Source organism: Zingiber officinale, chromosome 8B, assembly GCF_018446385.1.
Source record: "Zingiber officinale cultivar Zhangliang chromosome 8B, Zo_v1.1, whole genome shotgun sequence".
Lineage (NCBI taxonomy): Eukaryota > Viridiplantae > Streptophyta > Magnoliopsida > Zingiberales > Zingiberaceae > Zingiber > Zingiber officinale.
The window spans coordinates 12090198-12109469 of record NC_056001.1 but is presented as its reverse complement, the minus strand read 5'-3'; the positions used below and the strand labels follow the sequence as shown (position 1 = coordinate 12109469).

General features: G+C 37.7%; 3 protein-coding genes across 3 annotated transcripts; 2 read left to right on the top strand and 1 right to left on the bottom strand.

The window, feature by feature from the left end:
- Positions 1 to 4471: 4471 nt before the first annotated feature.
- On the top strand, positions 4472 to 7001 carry LOC122017265 (protein GRAVITROPIC IN THE LIGHT 1-like). The gene is made up of 2 exons (XM_042574827.1): positions 4472 to 4688; positions 5466 to 7001. Exon 2 carries the CDS (start codon positions 5474 to 5476, stop codon positions 6863 to 6865), a length of 1392 nt encoding a protein of 463 aa, XP_042430761.1. The 5' UTR covers positions 4472 to 4688; positions 5466 to 5473; the 3' UTR covers positions 6866 to 7001.
- On the bottom strand, positions 6973 to 8716 carry LOC122017266 (pectinesterase QRT1-like). The gene is made up of 5 exons (XM_042574829.1): positions 8348 to 8716; positions 8081 to 8270; positions 7794 to 8000; positions 7487 to 7722; positions 6973 to 7340 (listed from the first exon to the last, which is right to left on the bottom strand). The coding sequence occupies exons 1-5, from the start codon at positions 8659 to 8661 to the stop codon at positions 7193 to 7195; spliced, it is 1095 nt and encodes a 364-aa protein (XP_042430763.1). The 5' UTR covers positions 8662 to 8716; the 3' UTR covers positions 6973 to 7192.
- A 1649-nt stretch (positions 8717 to 10365) lies between these two features.
- On the top strand, positions 10366 to 18012 carry LOC122017009 (MADS-box transcription factor 3-like). The gene is made up of 9 exons (XM_042574461.1): positions 10366 to 10749; positions 10871 to 11099; positions 13326 to 13407; positions 16822 to 16883; positions 16967 to 17066; positions 17143 to 17184; positions 17274 to 17315; positions 17483 to 17649; positions 17775 to 18012. Exons 2-9 carry the CDS (start codon positions 10918 to 10920, stop codon positions 17776 to 17778), a joined length of 681 nt encoding a protein of 226 aa, XP_042430395.1. The 5' UTR covers positions 10366 to 10749; positions 10871 to 10917; the 3' UTR covers positions 17779 to 18012.
- Positions 18013 to 19272: the final 1260 nt, after the last annotated feature.

The following is a 19272-nucleotide window of genomic DNA, read 5'->3' as shown; positions in this document are numbered from 1 at the left end:
ACCTATTGATAATTTATTCATCATTAGGTTGTGTAGAATAATTATGTTATATGGATTTAGGTTTTTGGATTTTTATCAAAAAGGTTGTTTGGGGTTAAGGTAATTAACCCTAATTAACCGTTAGAAAGGTCGAAGGAAATGGTTTAGGGTTTATCCCTAAATTTCTATTTAGGATTTATTTAGCTGTTTATTTGTATTCTAGCTAAATAAAAGTAAAGGTATTTTTGTTTACACAGGGCTCTGATTCGAGACGGTATCTCGACGTCGGATTTGGACCATTTTGTCGGAGGCGGGTACTTTTGACTTTTGTTGTCTTTGATATGCTTAGTAATGGAATTAACATGTTTCATTAATTATGTTTCTTATCTATTCCGGTTAATCACTACCCAAATCTTGGTACATGTTTGATTGATTGATTTGTTTTACATCCCATGTATACTTTACCTGTCTATACATGCTTATAGGGGGTAGTGATATGCCATGCTTGACCATGTTCAGGACCTAGGTTTTTATACCTTCTGTGTACTTTGATTCGATATGATTCTTTGACCTAGGGTGCACATTTCTATATATATGGATTAGGTCAGGATGTTTATATGGTTATTGTCATGCATCATTTGCATGATTGCATGCTGTGCGATAGTCCGCTCCATTATTGCTGAGCACATCGCCAGTTACATGGATCTGCACACACCACCACTCATGGGTTAGTGGTCGATTCAGGCAGAGTGTGTTGCAGCAGGGACTCTGTTAGGCACCGTTGGTCCACTCATGGGTAGTGTGACACAACGTGTTATCCGGCAGGGATTCCTCCCCGTCTTTGAGTACCGGGAGTTGAGAGCATTGCGCTCCCCCATCTATGATTTGGGGTAGGAGGATAGGTGTACTCCGACAGCATCCCGTCCACTCGGTCACTCATCAGGAGTAGTGACGACAGAGTGCACGGTTGTCACAACCCTACCCACTCGGCCTCACTTTTGTATGAGATGATCGACTGGCGTCAGGGGTGACCAGGACGCATCATTGGCATCATATGCATGATGCATTTATTGTTTGTGTTTGTGGTTGCTGCATTTATATGATGCATATTGTTTGGATACCTATGTTTGACATGCATACAGGATTCCTATACCACTCGGACTGTTTGACCTTATACTCAGGACCTGGTTAGTACAACATTCTCCTGTTTACTTCAGATGCATATTTATATCTTTCTTATATCAGGAGACTGTACGCATGACTAGTGTTAGGTGTTATTTCTTTACTTTGCATATCAACTGTACCTGCTGAGTGTTGGACTCACCCCGCCTCCATTGTTGTTATTTTCAGGTTGATGCTGTCAGGAGGGAGTTCCAGTCGCTAGTCCCCACAGCACGTAGTGCTAATCCTCTACTGGGTTGAGTTGTTATTTTATTTTAGTTTTTCTCTATCAGACCTTGTTTTAGTCTTATTTTGGATTTTTCATATGGATATTGTATGAAATCCTTTCGTTTGATGGACCTTTGGTATGATTTGGATTTTATTCTACTATATGCCTGCCTGGACGGCAGAAGAGGTGAGTTCGTCGGTTTTGAGCTTTACGAGTGTAGTGGAGTAGGGTGGTTTTCGAGTCAGAGTACTATTGTTTTGTTTATTATTTTATTAACTGCGTGGTTGTGACAGCCAGAGGCTGAATACTTATATAAACTGCGTGGTGATTGGTTTTATTTACTGTTATTATTCCAGCCGCCTGTGGCTGAGGTATTTATGTATGTAGAAAGTTTCAGATTGTCCGTCGTACAGGGGAGATGCTGCCGAAATTTCTTCGGACAGGGACTCCTCTGGGGCGTGACATCCAGTCAGCCTGACAACCTATCTGGACTTCCCCTGCACACTTAGTTAAATCGTTAGATCACATTAAACCTAACCTAACTTAACTTACTTTGTCATTCATCAAAATCTGAGTTAGACCGTTAGTGCAACCTGCATCAACAGGAACTTCAACTCAAGTTGCAAAACTTGAGGAAAAAAATTTCAACTTGAAAGGTCAAGTCGAGCGACTTAAGAGAACGTTGGAAAAGTTTGAACTGGGATCCAAGTGTCTAAATATGGTATTTGGGTCGCAATGAGTTGTGTACAATAAATCAGAACTTGACTATAAACCAAACAAAACCAACAAACATACCTGTCTTTAATTAGTCAAAATATTATAAATCAAGTCCAAACATGGGTTCCTAAAAAATACTTAACCAAAACAATCAAGTTTTCTATTCATCTATCTGCAAAGTCTCAGTTCGTGCTGCAGCTCTGCATTACATCCTCAAGCAAGCTACTACTCCGATAAAATGTCGATGATCTTCATCGCTTCATATTTGTTCGGTATAATTTTAACTTAGCTTGCATTGTACTTAAATTCAAATAAGATAGTAGGTTGTTACTATCTTAGACTTTTTATCTGTACGAATTACTTCTTCCGAAGGTTTTAGAAATAAGAGTTTTAGTGGATTGTCGAATGGTGTGATCAAGAGATCACGGATCTTGGAGTAGGAGTTGACCTAGGCTCCGAACCAAGTAATCAAAATGAGTTATTTATTTTCCTCTGCACTACTCTTGTTTTAACGTTTCAAAAGAAAAAGATTTTAACGTGCGATATTCACCACCCCCCCTCCCAAAATCACATCTTTCGATCCTTCAATTGAAAGTGTGAATTGATTTCCATTTGCAATACAATTTTGGTTTCCCTTGTAAGGTCCCCACGAGGTGCGCAATTGATTAGATGATGCCAAATTTATTACAATAGGATCAGCATTAATTCCCGATGGATGCATGTGTTTAGGGAAAAATCTCCTTCCACTCTTTAACTATTTAATAGTTGACTATAAACTGACCCTGTAATTTATTTTCCTTTTATATAATTTAGAAACGTAATGTGAATGATGTATGAATGAAGTTCTTTTCCCTGGTAAGAAATTAATTTTTGGTTTGCCTTCATTGTCACTAAAAAGATACATCAAGAGATAGTATTTCAAATACAAACAATCGTCTACATAATCTATAAAAGGTAAAATCCATTTCCTTGATGCCCCCCATAACTACTCTACACTATTAGGAGAAAATAAATCAAAAAATTAAAACTAGTCATCTCATGGAAAAATAATTCCTTAATCTTTATCGGAATTTAATCCTTACTCAATTTTATGAATCTATCATCTTATAACTATTTTGATATGCACTAGGACATACAATAACTTACATAGTACCAACTAAAAGAGTTATGCTTCCATATTAAAACAAAATCTACCTGAGAATCTAAGCTAGATCAGACTTTTCTCCCTTTTGTTTTAAATCGGACAAATTTGTGGTGGTCAGATGTTGAATCGATTTATAATAAGGGGGCGTTTGGTTAAATGATGGAAATGACTATGAATATGAGTTTGATAGTAGGGTGGAATGAGAATAGGAATGGAAATGAAACCCATCAAGTTATATGGGTTTGGTTGATTCCCATAAATTTAGTAATCATTCCCAAAATGTCATTCACAAACTCACAATCCAAACACTATCTTTTACTATCATTCCATTCCCTCATTCTCAAATTCATCAACCAAACACCCCCTAAGTCTTTAAATATCCATAATAAAAGGAAAAAAAAAAGTTAATAAGTAAAAAAAAGGAATCTAAATATACCTCTTTTTTACATTTTTTTTCAAAATATATAAATTTGTAATCTTAAAATAATTATAAACTAATTTGAGAAAACAAAAAAGAAGGCATTTTTACAACATAAAACCCTAAGTAGAGGTGATCAAATGAGTCAATAGAAATAGAAATATCGAAAACAAAGCTTGTATTTCATTTCATTTCATTTCATTTTTTAAAAAAATGGGACGCTATGTCTGAGTCAAAATTTTACGCTTGTCATGTCTTCCTAGTTTCAACTCACACTCTTCTGAACAACTCATCACCCTCCCAATTATTCCTTCGTAGAAATATAATTATTCGACTTTCTTTTAAAAGAAACCTCATACCTCTCAATTAAGGATAATACTAAATGATCAAAATTTAACCATCCAAAATATATACATACATATATATACATGAGTAATTTAGTAATATCACATATATATATATATATATATATATATATATATATATATATATATATATATATATTAATTATTTACCTATACATACAAATATTTGTATGTTTGAAAGATAAAAATCCAACAAGATTTACTGCTAAATTAAATCCAGACGACAAAAAAATCCCACCTGAGATGCACATGCAGCTGGAAGATACTGTGTTCCGTCAACCTCGAACTGAGCGTATACCTTTTCTACCCTCGCCTTAAACCCATACACTGATACACACTACACAGTCCAATGATATACGGAAGGGTTTGTAATAAGCATGGTTATTCAGGGGTATTTTGGGTAGTTACAACCAAAACCCGAGGCCCTTTTTAGCGTCTTCCAATGCGCAAACGCTCGCTCTGCTCCATCTACTCATTTCACTCCACTGTCCTTCCCGCCTTCCTCCTCGTTCCTTCGTCTCTCTAATCGCCACCTTTATCCTCTTTCCGAGGTCAAGCGAGCACGGATTCCATCGGAGACACGAGAGGAAGGCGGAGTCTCCCTGAAATATTCCAGCTTGGGGTCTCCGCTGTCGCTATTTCCGTCCTCGCCGGTGGTGCCTGGCGAAAGCACGGGTATGCGCACAAGGTCCCGCCTTTCCGATGATCGCATGATGATTGTCTTCTTTCTTTGAAAAGCATGATGATTCGTCTTCACTAATTTTTTGTCTGCGGGAGATTAGTCTTTGACACATAGATTGGTTGGTTTGTTATAATTTTAAACCTGTTTTGATTCTGTCAGTATCCTCTGAATTCGACTGATGGCATATTCTTTAGTGTTTTTCGGTCCTCATAAAAAGGCAAAGTTGTGGGGATGTGCCTTTTTATTCTTGTATCTTTTCTATCATATAATTTAAGAGGGCTTTTAGGATCACCTCTATCTTGCTTAGAAGAAGAATTCCGCTGATCCATGAGCTCACTGTATACTCTTGGAATAAGAATATGTCATTTCTGGGAACCGTGGTCTGAGTTTAATCATCCAGACATACGAGTGTGGCCTTCGTCTACTTTCTTCCACCTAATTATGCATACGCCAAAGGTATTCTGTCCTTTAAAGATTCCTCTACCCATCGTGGGGGAGACATCCTAAGTGTTATTGTTCCAAATCAATCAGAGGAATCCGATGTACCAAAGAAATCATAAACTCTCCGATCTTTCTACCTTTTTATGATTCGAATATGTCATTGTTCTTTCTTTCTCTTTCTTTTAGCCATTTACTTGGCTTTCCTCCTCTTTTGTATGTATATTCTCTTTAAAGTTGGAGAAAAACTCAACCTAAAGTAGTACACTTTGCTCTCTTGCTGGCCATCTTTGAGTCTAATTCTAGTGGAATTTCTTTCCAATCTGCAACAGGAATAGGCATGGAATCCTATAGATCGGAGCCTTGGACCTTCAACAAGATCCTCCATCTCCGCGGCCCTTCTGCAAGTTCTGCTGGTTGTGCTTACTCTACTCCTGATGAGGATGCTGATTCAATCCACAAGATTAAGCTGTCTCAGAACTTCAGTGGCAAGTCCATCCTCGCACTAGATAATGGTTTCTGCAAATACAAACATGAGAAGCAGCAAGAAAGTCTCTTTTTGAAAGAGAAAGATGCCATGGAATCCCTCCTAGCAAACCTTTTCGCGAGCATTTCTGCGGTTAAAGCTTTCTATGCGCAGCTCCAATTAGCACAGTCTCCATATAATCCTGACATGATACAGTCTTCTGATTTAGCAATTGTTGCTGAATTCAAACGAGTCTCAGAGCTCAAGCAGGCTTACTACAATAACCACTTGGTCATCCCGCATCTTGCTTGTGACCCTAACAGAGTCGTCGCTGCTCAAATCAAAGAGAAGCACAATCTAATCAAGACCTATCGGATCACAATAGACAAGTTGAAGGCTGACCTCAAGCTCAAGGATTCTGAGAGGTTCTCACTGCAGGCTGAGCTCCTTGAGGTAGAGAAAAAGAATCGAGCTTTGGACTTGAAGCTCCATCCCGGTCGCTCAATTTCAGCCTTGGTTGATCTGCATCCCTCCGGCTTAAACCCCACCCATTTCCTTGCCATTCTTCGGTGCACCTATAAATCTATTAGAACTTTTGTAAAATTGATGGAGAATGAAATGGAGTCAGTTGGTTGGGATCTTAATGCTGCTGCCACCACAATCCAACCTGATGTGTTTCGGTGGAAGAAGCCTGATCATAGGATATTTGCGTATGAGTCGTATGTGGGTAATAAGATGTTCTCCAACTTCCACCGCAAAAATTTCAATCTTGTTGCCTTGGAAGACAGGCTACAATGGAGTTCACAGGAGTTCTTCCAAGAATTCAGCCAGCTGAGGTATGTTGAACAAATCAAGAAGCTCAGTCAACACTCAGCAATCGCAAGCTTCTTTAGGTCGAAGTATCTGGAACTTGTGCATCCAAAGATGGAAGAATCGTTCTTTGGCAATCTTGATCACAGGAGGGCCATGCTAAGCTCTGGCCGGGGCTTCCCAAACTCAGCATTCTACTCACATTTTGTCAAGATGGCTAGGCGAGTGTGGCTCCTCCACTCCTTGTTCTTCTCGTTCAAGCAAGAGTCCGACCGGCACATCTTCCAAGTTCAGCGAGGCAACCGATTCTCCGAGGTGTACATGGAGAGCGTAGTGGACAACAATGACGGCCATCGACCCACCTCGGTCGGGTTCACAGTAGTTCCTGGGTTCAAGGTGTGCTCGACGCTGATTCAATGCAAGGTCTTCCTCTCCCCTGCGGATCCATGCTCATAATAATGCATGTAAAAATATAGTAGCAAGTGTTAGTTGCGCTGAATTATGTTATGACACATTGTTAGTTATGGATTATGATATTTGCACGGAGGATCTCTAATTAGTTAAATATGGAGGGTCTATAAAAGGTTTTACATGCCTACTATCTCCATTGAGAGTGCAAAAACAAGAAATAAAGGCTTTGGTTAATATAATTTTAAAGAACATAAATATTAGTTATTCGAATGAATTACTATGAAACTGTCACTTCTAGAGGAACCAAAAAGGAATATTGCAGACTCAAGTGTTCAACAATCACAAGAATTGAATATTCAGGCTCATGGCCGATTAAAGATCCAGCCATTGCTCCCCATCGACGTATCCCCTGTCAAGAAACGACTTAGCTTCCACGTAGCTGAGTGATCTCGCCCAGCCCACCTTCTCTCCCAACTCAGCACCTTCTCCCTTGCAGTTGAATTGCCCGAAGTACACTGTCCTGCCATGATTAATTAAACAACAAAGCGATTACACTACTCATTAATTCATCAAGTCTCCACTGGTAAAGTACTCATATTAAATGTGAAATTATTACCCATTTAAGTTGAAATATTACAGGATTCAAATAAATCAATCCATGCATACCTTCTCCGTGACGCGTCTCCCCAGTCGCTCCACGCTTCAGGCAGCACGATGCCCTCCAATTGGCAATTGGAGTACACCACCGTCGCGTATCTCCCCCATGCTCTTCCCAGATACACCTTCCCCGTCCCACTCAGCTTGCAGTCAACGAAGGAGAAGCCGTAATTATCGGACGGGGAGTTCCTCTGCGATGCCGCCACTGCTCCATAGCTTTCTGCAACCGAGTGAAGGCTGCAACTCTGCTCCAAAACAACTTTTAAGATATCCTCTGCTTAATCCCTCACCATGGAGATCCGGTTTGCTTCTTTACCTGATACAAGGATCTGGCACTGCCAAAGATGATGTCGATGGAACCTTGGATGAAGCACTGGAAGAAATAATGCCGGCCGAGGTGGTCGAAGAGTGTGTCCTGAGATCCCAATATCCTGCAACGATATAACATGGCTCTGTCTCCTGTCAGTCTCAGTGCCACTGCTTGCCCTCCTTCTTCCCCTGGTTTCGCAGCTGGAGCTGTGTTCTATAGATTATCCCATCGCGTTCGAGCAATCAATGGAAAAGCGCAAGGCTGAACGAATTATGTGTGATTAACTTTATTACCTGAAAAGTAATTCCATTCGCACAGAAGAAGTTCGATTCTATGGCGACTGAAGCAGAGTCGTAGGTTCCAACAGCTTGGCCGTTGGAATACCGATCCGCTGCTCTTAAATGATACGTGATCACGGTTTCTGAGCTACCCTTCCCGATGAATGAAATGTAAGGCTTTGTCTCAGGAACTACTACTTTCTCCCTGTGAAATTATGAACGTAACATAGCTATCCTTGAAATGTCAAGAAAGTTTATCAGACTAGCTAGATATTGAATCACCTGTAAACGCCCGGACTTTTGAGAATCCTAACTCGGTTATCGTTTCCGTCTGGGACCATGTCGACTGCCCCTTGCACGGTCCTTGAATCGCCTGCGCCGTCCTTGGAGACCAAAATGACTCTGCCGGAGATCCGATATTTGGCATCCGAATAGTACCTCGAGTGGTTTCTCACGTTCAAATCAGCCCATGAAATATATCTCCGCCGTCCGGGAAAGACCCGCGGCGATGGCGACCCCTGACAAATGGTTGCATGTCCGAGAAGAAGAACCAGGCAACAAGATGCCGTGAAGAGATCGAGAGACGAGAGCGGCATGACTTGATCAATTAAGGTAGTTGATCATGCACAATCAAGCATGCAGCAACTTAAACCAATATTTATGCATACGCATTAATGACTTGATGCGAGATATATGTCAACCTCTTCTTTTCTTGTTGCACTTGCACCTTCCGCCATCAATACCTAACTTGAAGAACCTTAGTCGTTTGTGCTCCTTTCTGGTCCGCGCATTACTTTAACAAAAAATTAGGTGTCAGATGATAGATGAGAAAACAAGACACCAGCAGAGTTAGGTTCATATCCAACGTAGTTCTAAAAAATGTGTATATATCAAACTCTGTTGACTTTTTAAAGTTAGCTCTAGCTAGCTACCATTTTAGATGGGAGATTTTCATCAGATGTTGCATGGGTCAACCCTCCTAAATCTCTTTAATGAGATTTTCATTACGTTGACTAATTATTGACGTAGTTGTGCGATTGCTATGTGGAAAGCATATTTTGGCAACATCCTTTTTGAAGATTAGAGACACTTTTCAACATTTAGGACCTTCCTATTGTTTATTCTTATATCAAAAACACCTACCGCTAATGTATTTTCTTTAATTCCATACATATTTTTTAAGACTAGACATTTCATCTGATCATTATAACTATACTACTATTATAGTCCAAATATACATTTCACATAATTTTGTTACCCTATATATTTTCAAAGTATTTCATGGTTAACAATATTATTACATTACTTCTATTTAAATCAAATAGATAAAAATCATCTTCAATCTCTTGGTCTTCATAATTTCAAAATAAAATTTTCCTAACTTTAACTGAAATTTCTTCAATTATTTTTTCTAGAAAAACAATTCTTCACCAACTCCCTTCCTCGGTAGCAAGTTACATGTGCATATATATTTTCTCTTTTTCACAAAAGATGAAGAAAGTTGGGTTCATTTTTTTCTTTTATAAAGAACAAAGTTCAGTAGTTCCATCAATCTCAAAAGCATCTCGATAAACAATTTAGAAATAAAACAAAATTAAGTCGGGCACCAATAATGCATCACCGCATTTATTAGATTAAAACGATCTAGACATTAAATTGAAGGCCAAACAACAATAACATATGCATATGGCGGCCAATAACTAGAATTATGGCTTCCTATGTATGCTTGTAGTTGTTGCAAGTGGGATAGGTTTTGAAGGCATTGCAGGCACATGGAATGATATAAATGGCATTCACAAGGGACACCTTTAAATCATGACAATGACACCGTCAAATATCTTTAATATGCACAAACCACATTGCGTCTTCCAAACTTATTCGCTACTCACTTCATTCATTTTATCTATCCATGCATCTCCCCTTCCATCCATCCTCAAGTTTAACATTTTTTTTCACTATAATTAAGTGAAGCAAATTCATCCTAGGAAAGTAGATGAAGTAGAGGAAGGAGATCGTGGAGGAGAATTAAGGAAGAGGCTCATGTTATATGTAGAGTTCTTGAAGGTAGATGTCATGTTCTTATAATTAATTAATTTTCTCCTAGCCAAAGATTGACGAGACGTCAAAATCTTGGGTGATAGCGAGATGAAGTGAGAGGAATATCGAAAGTAAAAAAAAAAAGGAATTAAACCAAGTGAATAAGAAAGAAGGAAAAGGACAATGGAGTCCCCCCTCTATGCCTTGCTCTCCTTCATCCACACCATATTTTTTGAGTGCAACCCATGCCAATGTCTCAGTCACAGCACTTCCTCTCCATTAATTGGACTACTCTTTCTTTCCATGTCCCTTTCCTCTTTCTCTCTCATGATGTTGCCCATGAAAGCTGATGCTGATGGCAATGGATGCCGCACTTAATTGCATTACCAATCCTCATTCATTTGCTGGGGCACTCTAAGTGTTTTCGTTGGGCCATCGATTGAGATAAAAGAGATCAGTGAAGTGAGAAAAGGAGGGGAGAAGGTTAACAAGTTTTGCAAGCCCTGTAAATTCAGTTCCTTTATTCTTCAGGCCAAGAAGATTAAGGATATCTGGAAAGCTTCTTGTTGCAGTCTCCGTTTATCTTTTCTCCTCAAGATTTCTTATTTCCGTCGCCCAAGATTTCCTCCTACTCCAGGGCTTCTCCCGTAAGAAAAAGAACAAATTTTGTCATCATATATCAAATTTGTTCTCTCCAATCTAATCCATATACTTGCGTTTTTTCTTCTTTTTTTGTTATTGGTTTTTGATCTTTGTAATTTGCTCTAGAGGTCGGCAAGCTGGAGCCACCACCGGCAACTGCGGCAGCGGCGAAGATGGGCCGTGGGAAGATCGAGATAAAGCGGATTGAGAACACGACCAACAGGCAGGTCACCTTCTGCAAACGGCGAAATGGCCTGCTCAAGAAGGCCTATGAATTGTCAGTCCTGTGTGACGCTGACGTTGCCCTCGTCGTCTTCTCCAGCCGCGGCCGCCTCTACGAGTACGCCACCAACAGGTGACGGATCCCCTTTCGCTGGTTTAGTTTTAATTCTCTCAATCAATTCGACAAATAGTTGGACAACAAACTTGCGCAGCATTTAGATATTTCTCGCCCCCTATATCTGGCCGGAGGTTCAATTAAAGCATCTGTTTTTTAATTACTTGGTTGGAACTTTACTTCTTTTTCTGGTTTTGGTTTCTGGAGTTGAGATCTGCACTGGTTAGTGTTAGATCTTGCAGGAAGAAGGCCATGCTTATATAGATCGCTCAAAGTTTGGTGGTCTTTCTCTACGTGTCTCTTGCTTCCCCTTTGAATGCTTTGTTGGGCAGAGGAATGGATCCGCGGAGGGAGGAGAAGCTACAACAGTTAACTTGATTTGATCAGGTAGAGTAGGAACAGTAAAAAGGTCGAGTCTTTGTTATTGGATGAGTGACTATGTTTTGTATTAGTAATACAATCGCCTCCTCCGTTCCACCCACACTAGCTCTTTCTTGCTTGATCATGCAAACTTTGCCATTTCCTCTCTTTCTCCTTCTTTATTCCTGTTGTTACTTGCTGCTCCTCCTCCTCCTAACTCCATGATCAAAGAAAAGCTGGATGCCGAGAGCTGTCACGCTCTCATTAGTTCGTTCCTTGGAAGAAAAGGACCCGCGAGCTCTCACAGACGTCAGAGCTCGCTCTGTTTACATTAGAACTGTTAATAGTCATGAGTGACCTATGGTTCCTCTACTAATTGTTTTCCATAATAAATCAATACTACTTAATTATGCAACTGGGCCAGCAGAGAGTTGTGCAGTACGGAATTGGAGCAGAAGACTGAGGAGCCAATGGGGCGAACGCACTGCGTCTTGGCTCTGCATAGGGAGTATAAAAAGCGAGCCGAGGTTGGAAGAAGCATCAGCGGGAGGAAGGGAGAGGAGCAGCTCCCGCAAGAAGCCCGCAGAGAGAGTGTGAGACTGTGAAGAGAGTGTGCGGGTAAAAGAAGGCAACAAGGTCATTACACTAGGGGTAAAGGGACACTAGCCATGGCAGGTGGGCAGAGGGAAAATGGCCAATCATGCGTGGGATCGAGCGCCACCGTGGCAGAGAGGACCAATGGCATCCTCGAGGAAACTAAGGTTGGAGCAGAGATCAGCTATAGCGTAAGGACAGGAGTCAATAAGAGGCCTCGGAAATAGGCGCACCACAGTCGTCTGCTCACTGCTTTATCGATAAACACTTGGACTAACCTTCCTTCCTTGCTTGTCTCTGCATTTGGCGCAATCGAAACCCTGTTTTGTCACTTTATGACCAAAAAGATAGTCCATGAGTTGAAATTTTACATCCTATTACTTAATTCTTTCGTATTTAATACGACAAGACATTTTGGAGATTGATGCCCGGCCTCGTGACTGTGTTAGAGAATCTCGTGGATTGATCAGCTCTGTTGCCCATGAGACATTCAACCTAGTGGCTTTATTCAGAGCCTTACAACTTTCTGCCTTTACTTGATAATATATTTGAAAATACAGATTTGACATCCTCGTCTCTCATCTCCACTTAGTGGTTTTTTATTATTGTTCAGCTTGCAAATAGCTGGAGATCTTGCCATTGCAGGTGTACTTCTCAACTCTTAATTATAGCTTGCTTAGATTTTCTATATAGAGTACTTCCATCCGCTGTGTTAAGATGTTTTGTCACACTGCAAGTTACAAGTTTGCATGCGCTATAATCAATGTGCTCAGGATACATTTCTATCGTTAATGAGATTTGATCCTTCTACTTAGTGAGATTTTTCTTAATCATTAGTATGATATACGATCATGTCTCCAGATTTTTTCTTTTTGCCATCAAAGTGTCATACACTACCTATGTTGGCTATTGATTTAAATGTTTGAAAAATTGATTTTTTAGGGTTTACATTACTGACTAATACGCAAATTTTATTACTCAGATTTTAGATGGTTCATAGAATTATTGAGCTCCATTTATTGCATCTAAAATTATTCGCTAGCTGCAGTTAGTGGTTGGTTTCTCTACAATATCATAAGTTTATCTCATTTGAATACAGAATCATTGATATCTTTTTAAGAGATGATTTTAGGAAATGGAATTAATTATGAGTAGAGTTTTTTTTTTTTCATGAGAAGTATTTACTTTATTAGATTTTCGTAGTTTTGCTAATACCAAAAATAACTTGCAACTTATAAATGTTAACTTAATATTTATTTTTGTAAACAATGAAACTTTGTTTTATTGCAGTGTCAAAGCAACTATCGAGAGGTACAAGAAAGCATGTAATGAGACCACCAACAATGGATTTGTTTCAGAAGCTAATGCACAGGTAATCTATTTCTTTTTCCGGCTCCGTTACTTAATAAACTTTCTGACTAACAAAAATTCTAAAATGTAGATAATCATAAATTTCATATGGAATTTTTAGAACAAAATGAGCATATTGATTGATATGATATGATTTTCTTGATATATCATATTTGAAGTTGATGCACAAATTTGATACAGTCTAATGACAGTAAGAAAAGGTATCATATATGTGATTCCAACAAATTATATACATTAAGATAACAATATGATATTCATATGATAGAGATAAATTATATTCTGGTAATTGTCATATATGTTTCAGTAGAAGTTTCACAACTAAGACAACTGAAATTTCCTAGTTTATCTTCTTAATTTATTTTATCCTATAAAGACCATAATCCAAAGTTCCATAGATCATAATCCAAGTAAATAAAATTCAATTTTGATCGCATGACACAGCTAATTTCACCTGTGTAATGCATGTCAATTGTGCCAATGAATGTTATACTGAACTAACACATATAAAAAAAAATTAAAAAAATTATTCTTTTTAATTTTTAAAAAATAATTTAATTGAACATGTAGTAATCTTATTTTTAGTTAATTATGTTAAATAAGATGATACAAGTAAAACTCGTATGAGCTCTTCTTATGCAGATTGAAATAAAAAATAAAAAAAATATTATTTTTAATTCAGAAAAAAAATAAAATGAAAGAAGATTAAAAGAGTAAATTTTATTTAAATTCATGTGAAAATAAATACACCTTAAAACATTTAAACGATTGTATCTCACTATATTATAGCAAATAAAATTTTGATTTAATTTATTATCTAATAAGCAAAATTAAGTTAAAAGAATTAAGTTTGAAGTTATATTAGCACATTTCGGTTTGTGTCATAACCTCAATGCTGCACAATCATAACTTTGCCATTTTATTCCGAGACTGAAACTGTAACACAAAATGAACTATTGGATTCTGTAATCTGTTTGTCAACACTTTGTTCAAAGATATCAGATTTGCTAATTGAAGAAATCGCATTGAATGAGAAGAAGTCAAATCAATGCTCTTTGTTTTTGAGCTATATTCTCGTGAATATATCTTAATGGATTCAAACCTAATAAATTAGCTTAGTGTAGGTGAGTTAATCAAAGACAAAGCAATATATTACAACATATATACGCAGCATTCAACTTGTATAATTTAAATTTAAACTTTGCTACATATTAAATCATGTTTTTTTGCAGATGGAGATGATTTGCAGTACAAACCTGTAGAGTATGTGGTCAAATGGGTCCATATAAATTCTACTTTTAGAACAATGCAAACAAAGAAGCATGATACGGAAGGGAGATGGAGAAAGTAAACCAATTTAATAACTCCAAAGTACTGAAAAAAACAATATAAAAGAGGCTGTGGACAGAGTAAAATAACTAGAGTAGATAGAATGGCTTGATCTAGTCTTCTTATTGTTAATACAAGGTTTTATAGGGTTGAAGTTCTATGATGGCTTGTAAAAACCTTTAGGACTAGCTTAAACCCTAACCATCACTTCCATGTATAGACAAAAAAATTCTCGTTATAGTAGAGTTTCCTAATTGATCGTGTTATGGATTTTTCAATACATCTATATGAAGTTAGCTTCATCAACAGAAGTCAATTGATTAACAAACTCATATATATATATATATATATATATATATCAAGCAAACAGAATTTGTCTTTCACGTTCTCAAGCAAAATCTCATAGGTTAAGGCCAAATAATCAAAAGAGACTTTGTAAGGCTCTATTCATGGTGTCAAATGATTTGTTACAACATTCTTCATAAAAAACCCACTAATTTGGAGGGATTAATTGTCAAAAACAATACAGATCAAGAGAAATTTTATTTCACTTCCCAAAGTTTACATTCTTTTGTAAAATGCTCATAAAGTTTATAGCTATTAAAATCCCTCTAAAGCTTTCATATTGATAATGTCATTTAACCCTAACAATTGAAAATGTAATTTACTCAATCCAATAATGACATGATAGATCTTCAAATGTAATATAATGATACCACATGTCTGACAATGTAAATGATTTAGGGATAAAATGAGGAGTTTAATAACACTAAGATTTTTTTTTTTTTAAAAAAAAGAGAATATTAAGGAGAGTGAAATGAATTTTTATCTATGTTTTCACAAGGGGCATGCCCTCAAAATTTGAAAGACGTTGTATGTTTTTTCTTTTTTGAGCTTCATGTTTAGGGGTTAATTATAGTCTAATACATCAAAGTCATTATAGGTTGATGACTTACAAAAATATAAGGACCAAGATCATGAAGCATTTGGAAATACCTTACAAGGCTAACATAATTTCACAGATTTTTTAAATATGGATTTACTACTTAAATATTGTCATTGTATGAAAATGATCCAGGTTTGTATTCTATAATATTTAGGTAATAGCTCATTTGTGTGATGAACTAAGTTAACATAATATCCTCTGACTAAAATATCTAGAATAGAAATAAATCCATGATATATATAGCTAATAACTTAATAATTCTAAACTGTTATTTAATGTTATTGTATAAAAGCTAAGTGAGCGCAACTTTACAGGAATCTCAAATAATGTTATGAATAGATAATGGTTGTTATTTATGAATAAAATTTATAAATAGTTTCTACATAAGGAATTTTATTTTTAATATCAACCCTGACATTTGTATCACAATATATACTTATAGTGTTGCTTACAAGTAATATCTTTTTCGGTTCTTAAAATTAGTATTTATTCAAGTTCGATTGAAGTTGTTTGCTTGTTTAGATATTTGATTTAGAATTTATAATATTTCTATAGATTTTGAGCTCTAGGCATTATTAGCAACTTAAGTTTCAAGTATCTGTAGATAACTAGCTAGAATACATTTAGTTTTCATGACTATTTATATACATAAATTACGAAATTGATTGAGTTTTGTTGCATTAATACGCGCTAGTTAAATTTGTAATTAAATCAATATTTGTTTGGCTAAAATTAGTTATATAATAATTTCATAAATTATGAACTAACTAAATAAAATTCATGGCGTAATTTCGAGCTCATGTATGAATACTTGTTACTAGCTCCAATTGAGCTTGATAATGTGCAAGGAAACTCTAATATGATCCTTCACCACAATTCGAGTCCTTTTTTCACCTATTTTCATTCATTTTCCCAACGCTTTAGTGTCACAAAGCTATACAGCAAGTAAAGATTTGGAACTTCTCCTATATACCTTTAGATTGAACAATAAAACAAATGCCTATGTTGCAACGACCCATTTGAAAATAAACACACGCAAATTAAGCAAAATAATGCAATTGTCGACCTAACGTTTCCTAGAATACAAGCATACATATTTACTTTTGCAAGCCATTTAATGATTGATACATCGTCTGCTTTCAGTATTACCAGCAAGAAGCATCGAAACTACGACAACAAATCAACAGCATACTGAGCACAAACAGGTATCACTGCAATCATAAGCAAAAACTTACATCCCTCGTTAACATGCAGTAGGCGCTTCTTAAAGTAAATCCTAATTTTTCAGGAATCTGATGGGTGAGTCCCTTGATTCCATGAGCATAAGGGACCTTAAGCAGCTCGAGAGTAGGTTGGAGAAAGGAATCATCAAAATAAGATCTAAAAAGGTAAACATAATAGCCCTTTAATTTTCCAATGACTTAATTAACTGTTCATCCTACTTATTGTGATTCCGTGTTTCAGAATGACTTGCTGTTTGCTGAAATTGAGTATATGCAGAGAAGGGTAAGGATAGCGTATCCTAACATCGACTGTGGAATTTCTTCTTACTTAATACTTCTCTTATTCTTATGTTTTTTCTTTCTCTTTATTAGGAGATGGAACTGCAGAATGACAATATGTTTTTAAGGAACAAGGTAAGCTAGCTCCTCATTTTATATTTTTGATTACTTGACAACTTGTTAAATAGTTCGAGATAGAATTGCATTCTTTGCCCTATTTCATCGACTCAGTAAAATGTTAATGTTGCATACTTAAACAGTAGATTATGATTCCAACAAGCTGAAGAATTGACTGTGTACAGATAGTTGAGAACGAGAGGGTGCACCAACAGATGAATATGCTGCCGACGGCGGCAACGGCAGAATACGAGATGATGCCTCCATTTGATTCAAGGAACTTCCTCGAGGTGCACTTAATGCAGCCAAACCAACATTACAGTCAGCAACAAAGGACAGCCCTTCAGCTGGGGTGAGCAACAAAGCTCGCCAAATCTATCAAGAACTAGTTTGATTCTCATGACAAGCATTGGTTTTGCTAACAAATTAAATTCAGTTTGATCAAATTATTCATCGACTTTATTCTGGGCTTTGCAGGTGAGATGAAAGAAGATGGATTTGTGATCACGCTTAAGGAAAGCACGTTTCGAAGGATAAGCGTTTCCAACTTTTGTTGTGCGTGCGTTGATAGCTCCTGTTTACTGTTATTTATACTGTCCTACGCAATTAAGACTAATTTAGTGCTTCATGCTGCAATATGGTATCGTTTAATGCTGGAAAAACTCATTTTCTGTCATATGTTTTTTCTGAAGGAAAATTTCAGGTCATAAACTAATTAATATATCTGTACCTGTCTTTGCTTTAAGTTGCCTTGGAACAAACTCTGCAAAATTCAAACGCTCAAGGATCTTGTAAAAAAAAAATGAATACGAGTAGTAAAGTAGACTCCAGGCATGGCGAATTGCAGCATTTATATGCATTTAGAATCGTCGTCTTCCTCCATGATACCGATCTATCTTTCTATCTGTTTATTAATTATTGTATAAATTATTATTGGAAAAAATAATCTGTTGTCGGAGATTTATGATGTATTAGATGAATTTAAATTATACTGAATTAAATTCAATTTACTGTTGAGATGACCTGAACGGATAATCTCAAATTGCCAGCAGGGACTGGTTTTTGCTAATTGCTAAGTGCAGACCGAGCTTCGAGTCTGAGCAGCAAATTCTGAGCCGACTTAATGGTCGGGTGGGCAAGTTGTAGATTGGCCGACCGGACAGTAAGGCCGAGCAAGTTGGGCCAGACAGAAAGCAGACTGGGCGAGAGGTCGGTTGGGCAAGCAGACAGGCCGAGCAGACAAGCTGAGCGGTCAAAGAGGTCGATCGGGTGAAGCAGATAGGTCGAGCGTGCTGATGCATGTCGGGCGAAGCAAAAAATGCAACCTGAGCGAGAAGTGTCGGTCGGTCAAGCTGAGTCGGCCGAGCAAGTGGTCGATCGGGAGAAGCAGACAGGCCTAGCGACTAAAGGAGCAGAGGAGTCCGAGCGGGAAAAAGGACCGAGGCTTGCGAGAGTCACAATTTCCTTAAAACAGATTCACCCACCTCTGGCTATACTTCGATGCTCACTTGGGTTATTTGTTTCCCAGGATACAACGAGCAGGAGAGCTTCTACTTGTGTTGTTGTGTCTTCTGTCTATGATCACAATCTCCTTATATAGGAGCATAGATCAACGGCAGCGTTAATGGTCATTACTCGTCGAGCAGTGAAACGCCCACCGTTTCACTCATTATCACTCGACCATTTTGATTCTGCATTAATCTCGAATTAGAGTGGGCACTTGTATCGAGGAAGCGGAGCCCTTAGGGTCGGGGTAATCCGACTTGAGAATGACTTTAGCAAAGTTGGATACCGAATTAGAGGGAGTATAGCGCTTGGGGTCAAGATAATCTAACCTACTACATGTCTTTGGGTTGGCAAAGTGGGTACTTGTGTCAATGGAACGAAACCCCTAGGGTCGGGGGAATCTGACTGGAGAATGACTCTGGTAGAGCTGGACACTGAATCAGAGGGAGCATAACCCTTGGGGTTGGGA

Coding starts and splice junctions, on each gene's coding strand:
- LOC122017265 (XM_042574827.1), top strand. CDS start 5,474: ATGGAATCCTATAGATCGGAGCCTTGGACCTTCAACAAGATCCTCCAT.
- LOC122017266 (XM_042574829.1), bottom strand. CDS start 8,661: ATGCCGCTCTCGTCTCTCGATCTCTTCACGGCATCTTGTTGCCTGGTT. Junction 8,271..8,347: donor AAAAGTCCGGGCGTTTACAG/GTGATTCAATAT, acceptor ATAATTTCACAG/GGAGAAAGTAGTAGTTCCTG. Junction 7,723..7,793: donor GTGCCAGATCCTTGTATCAG/GTAAAGAAGCAA, acceptor GTTTTGGAGCAG/AGTTGCAGCCTTCACTCGGT.
- LOC122017009 (XM_042574461.1), top strand. CDS start 10,918: ATGGGCCGTGGGAAGATCGAGATAAAGCGGATTGAGAACACGACCAAC. Junction 11,100..13,325: donor TACGAGTACGCCACCAACAG/GTGACGGATCCC, acceptor GTTTTATTGCAG/TGTCAAAGCAACTATCGAGA. Junction 17,316..17,482: donor ATATGTTTTTAAGGAACAAG/GTAAGCTAGCTC, acceptor GACTGTGTACAG/ATAGTTGAGAACGAGAGGGT.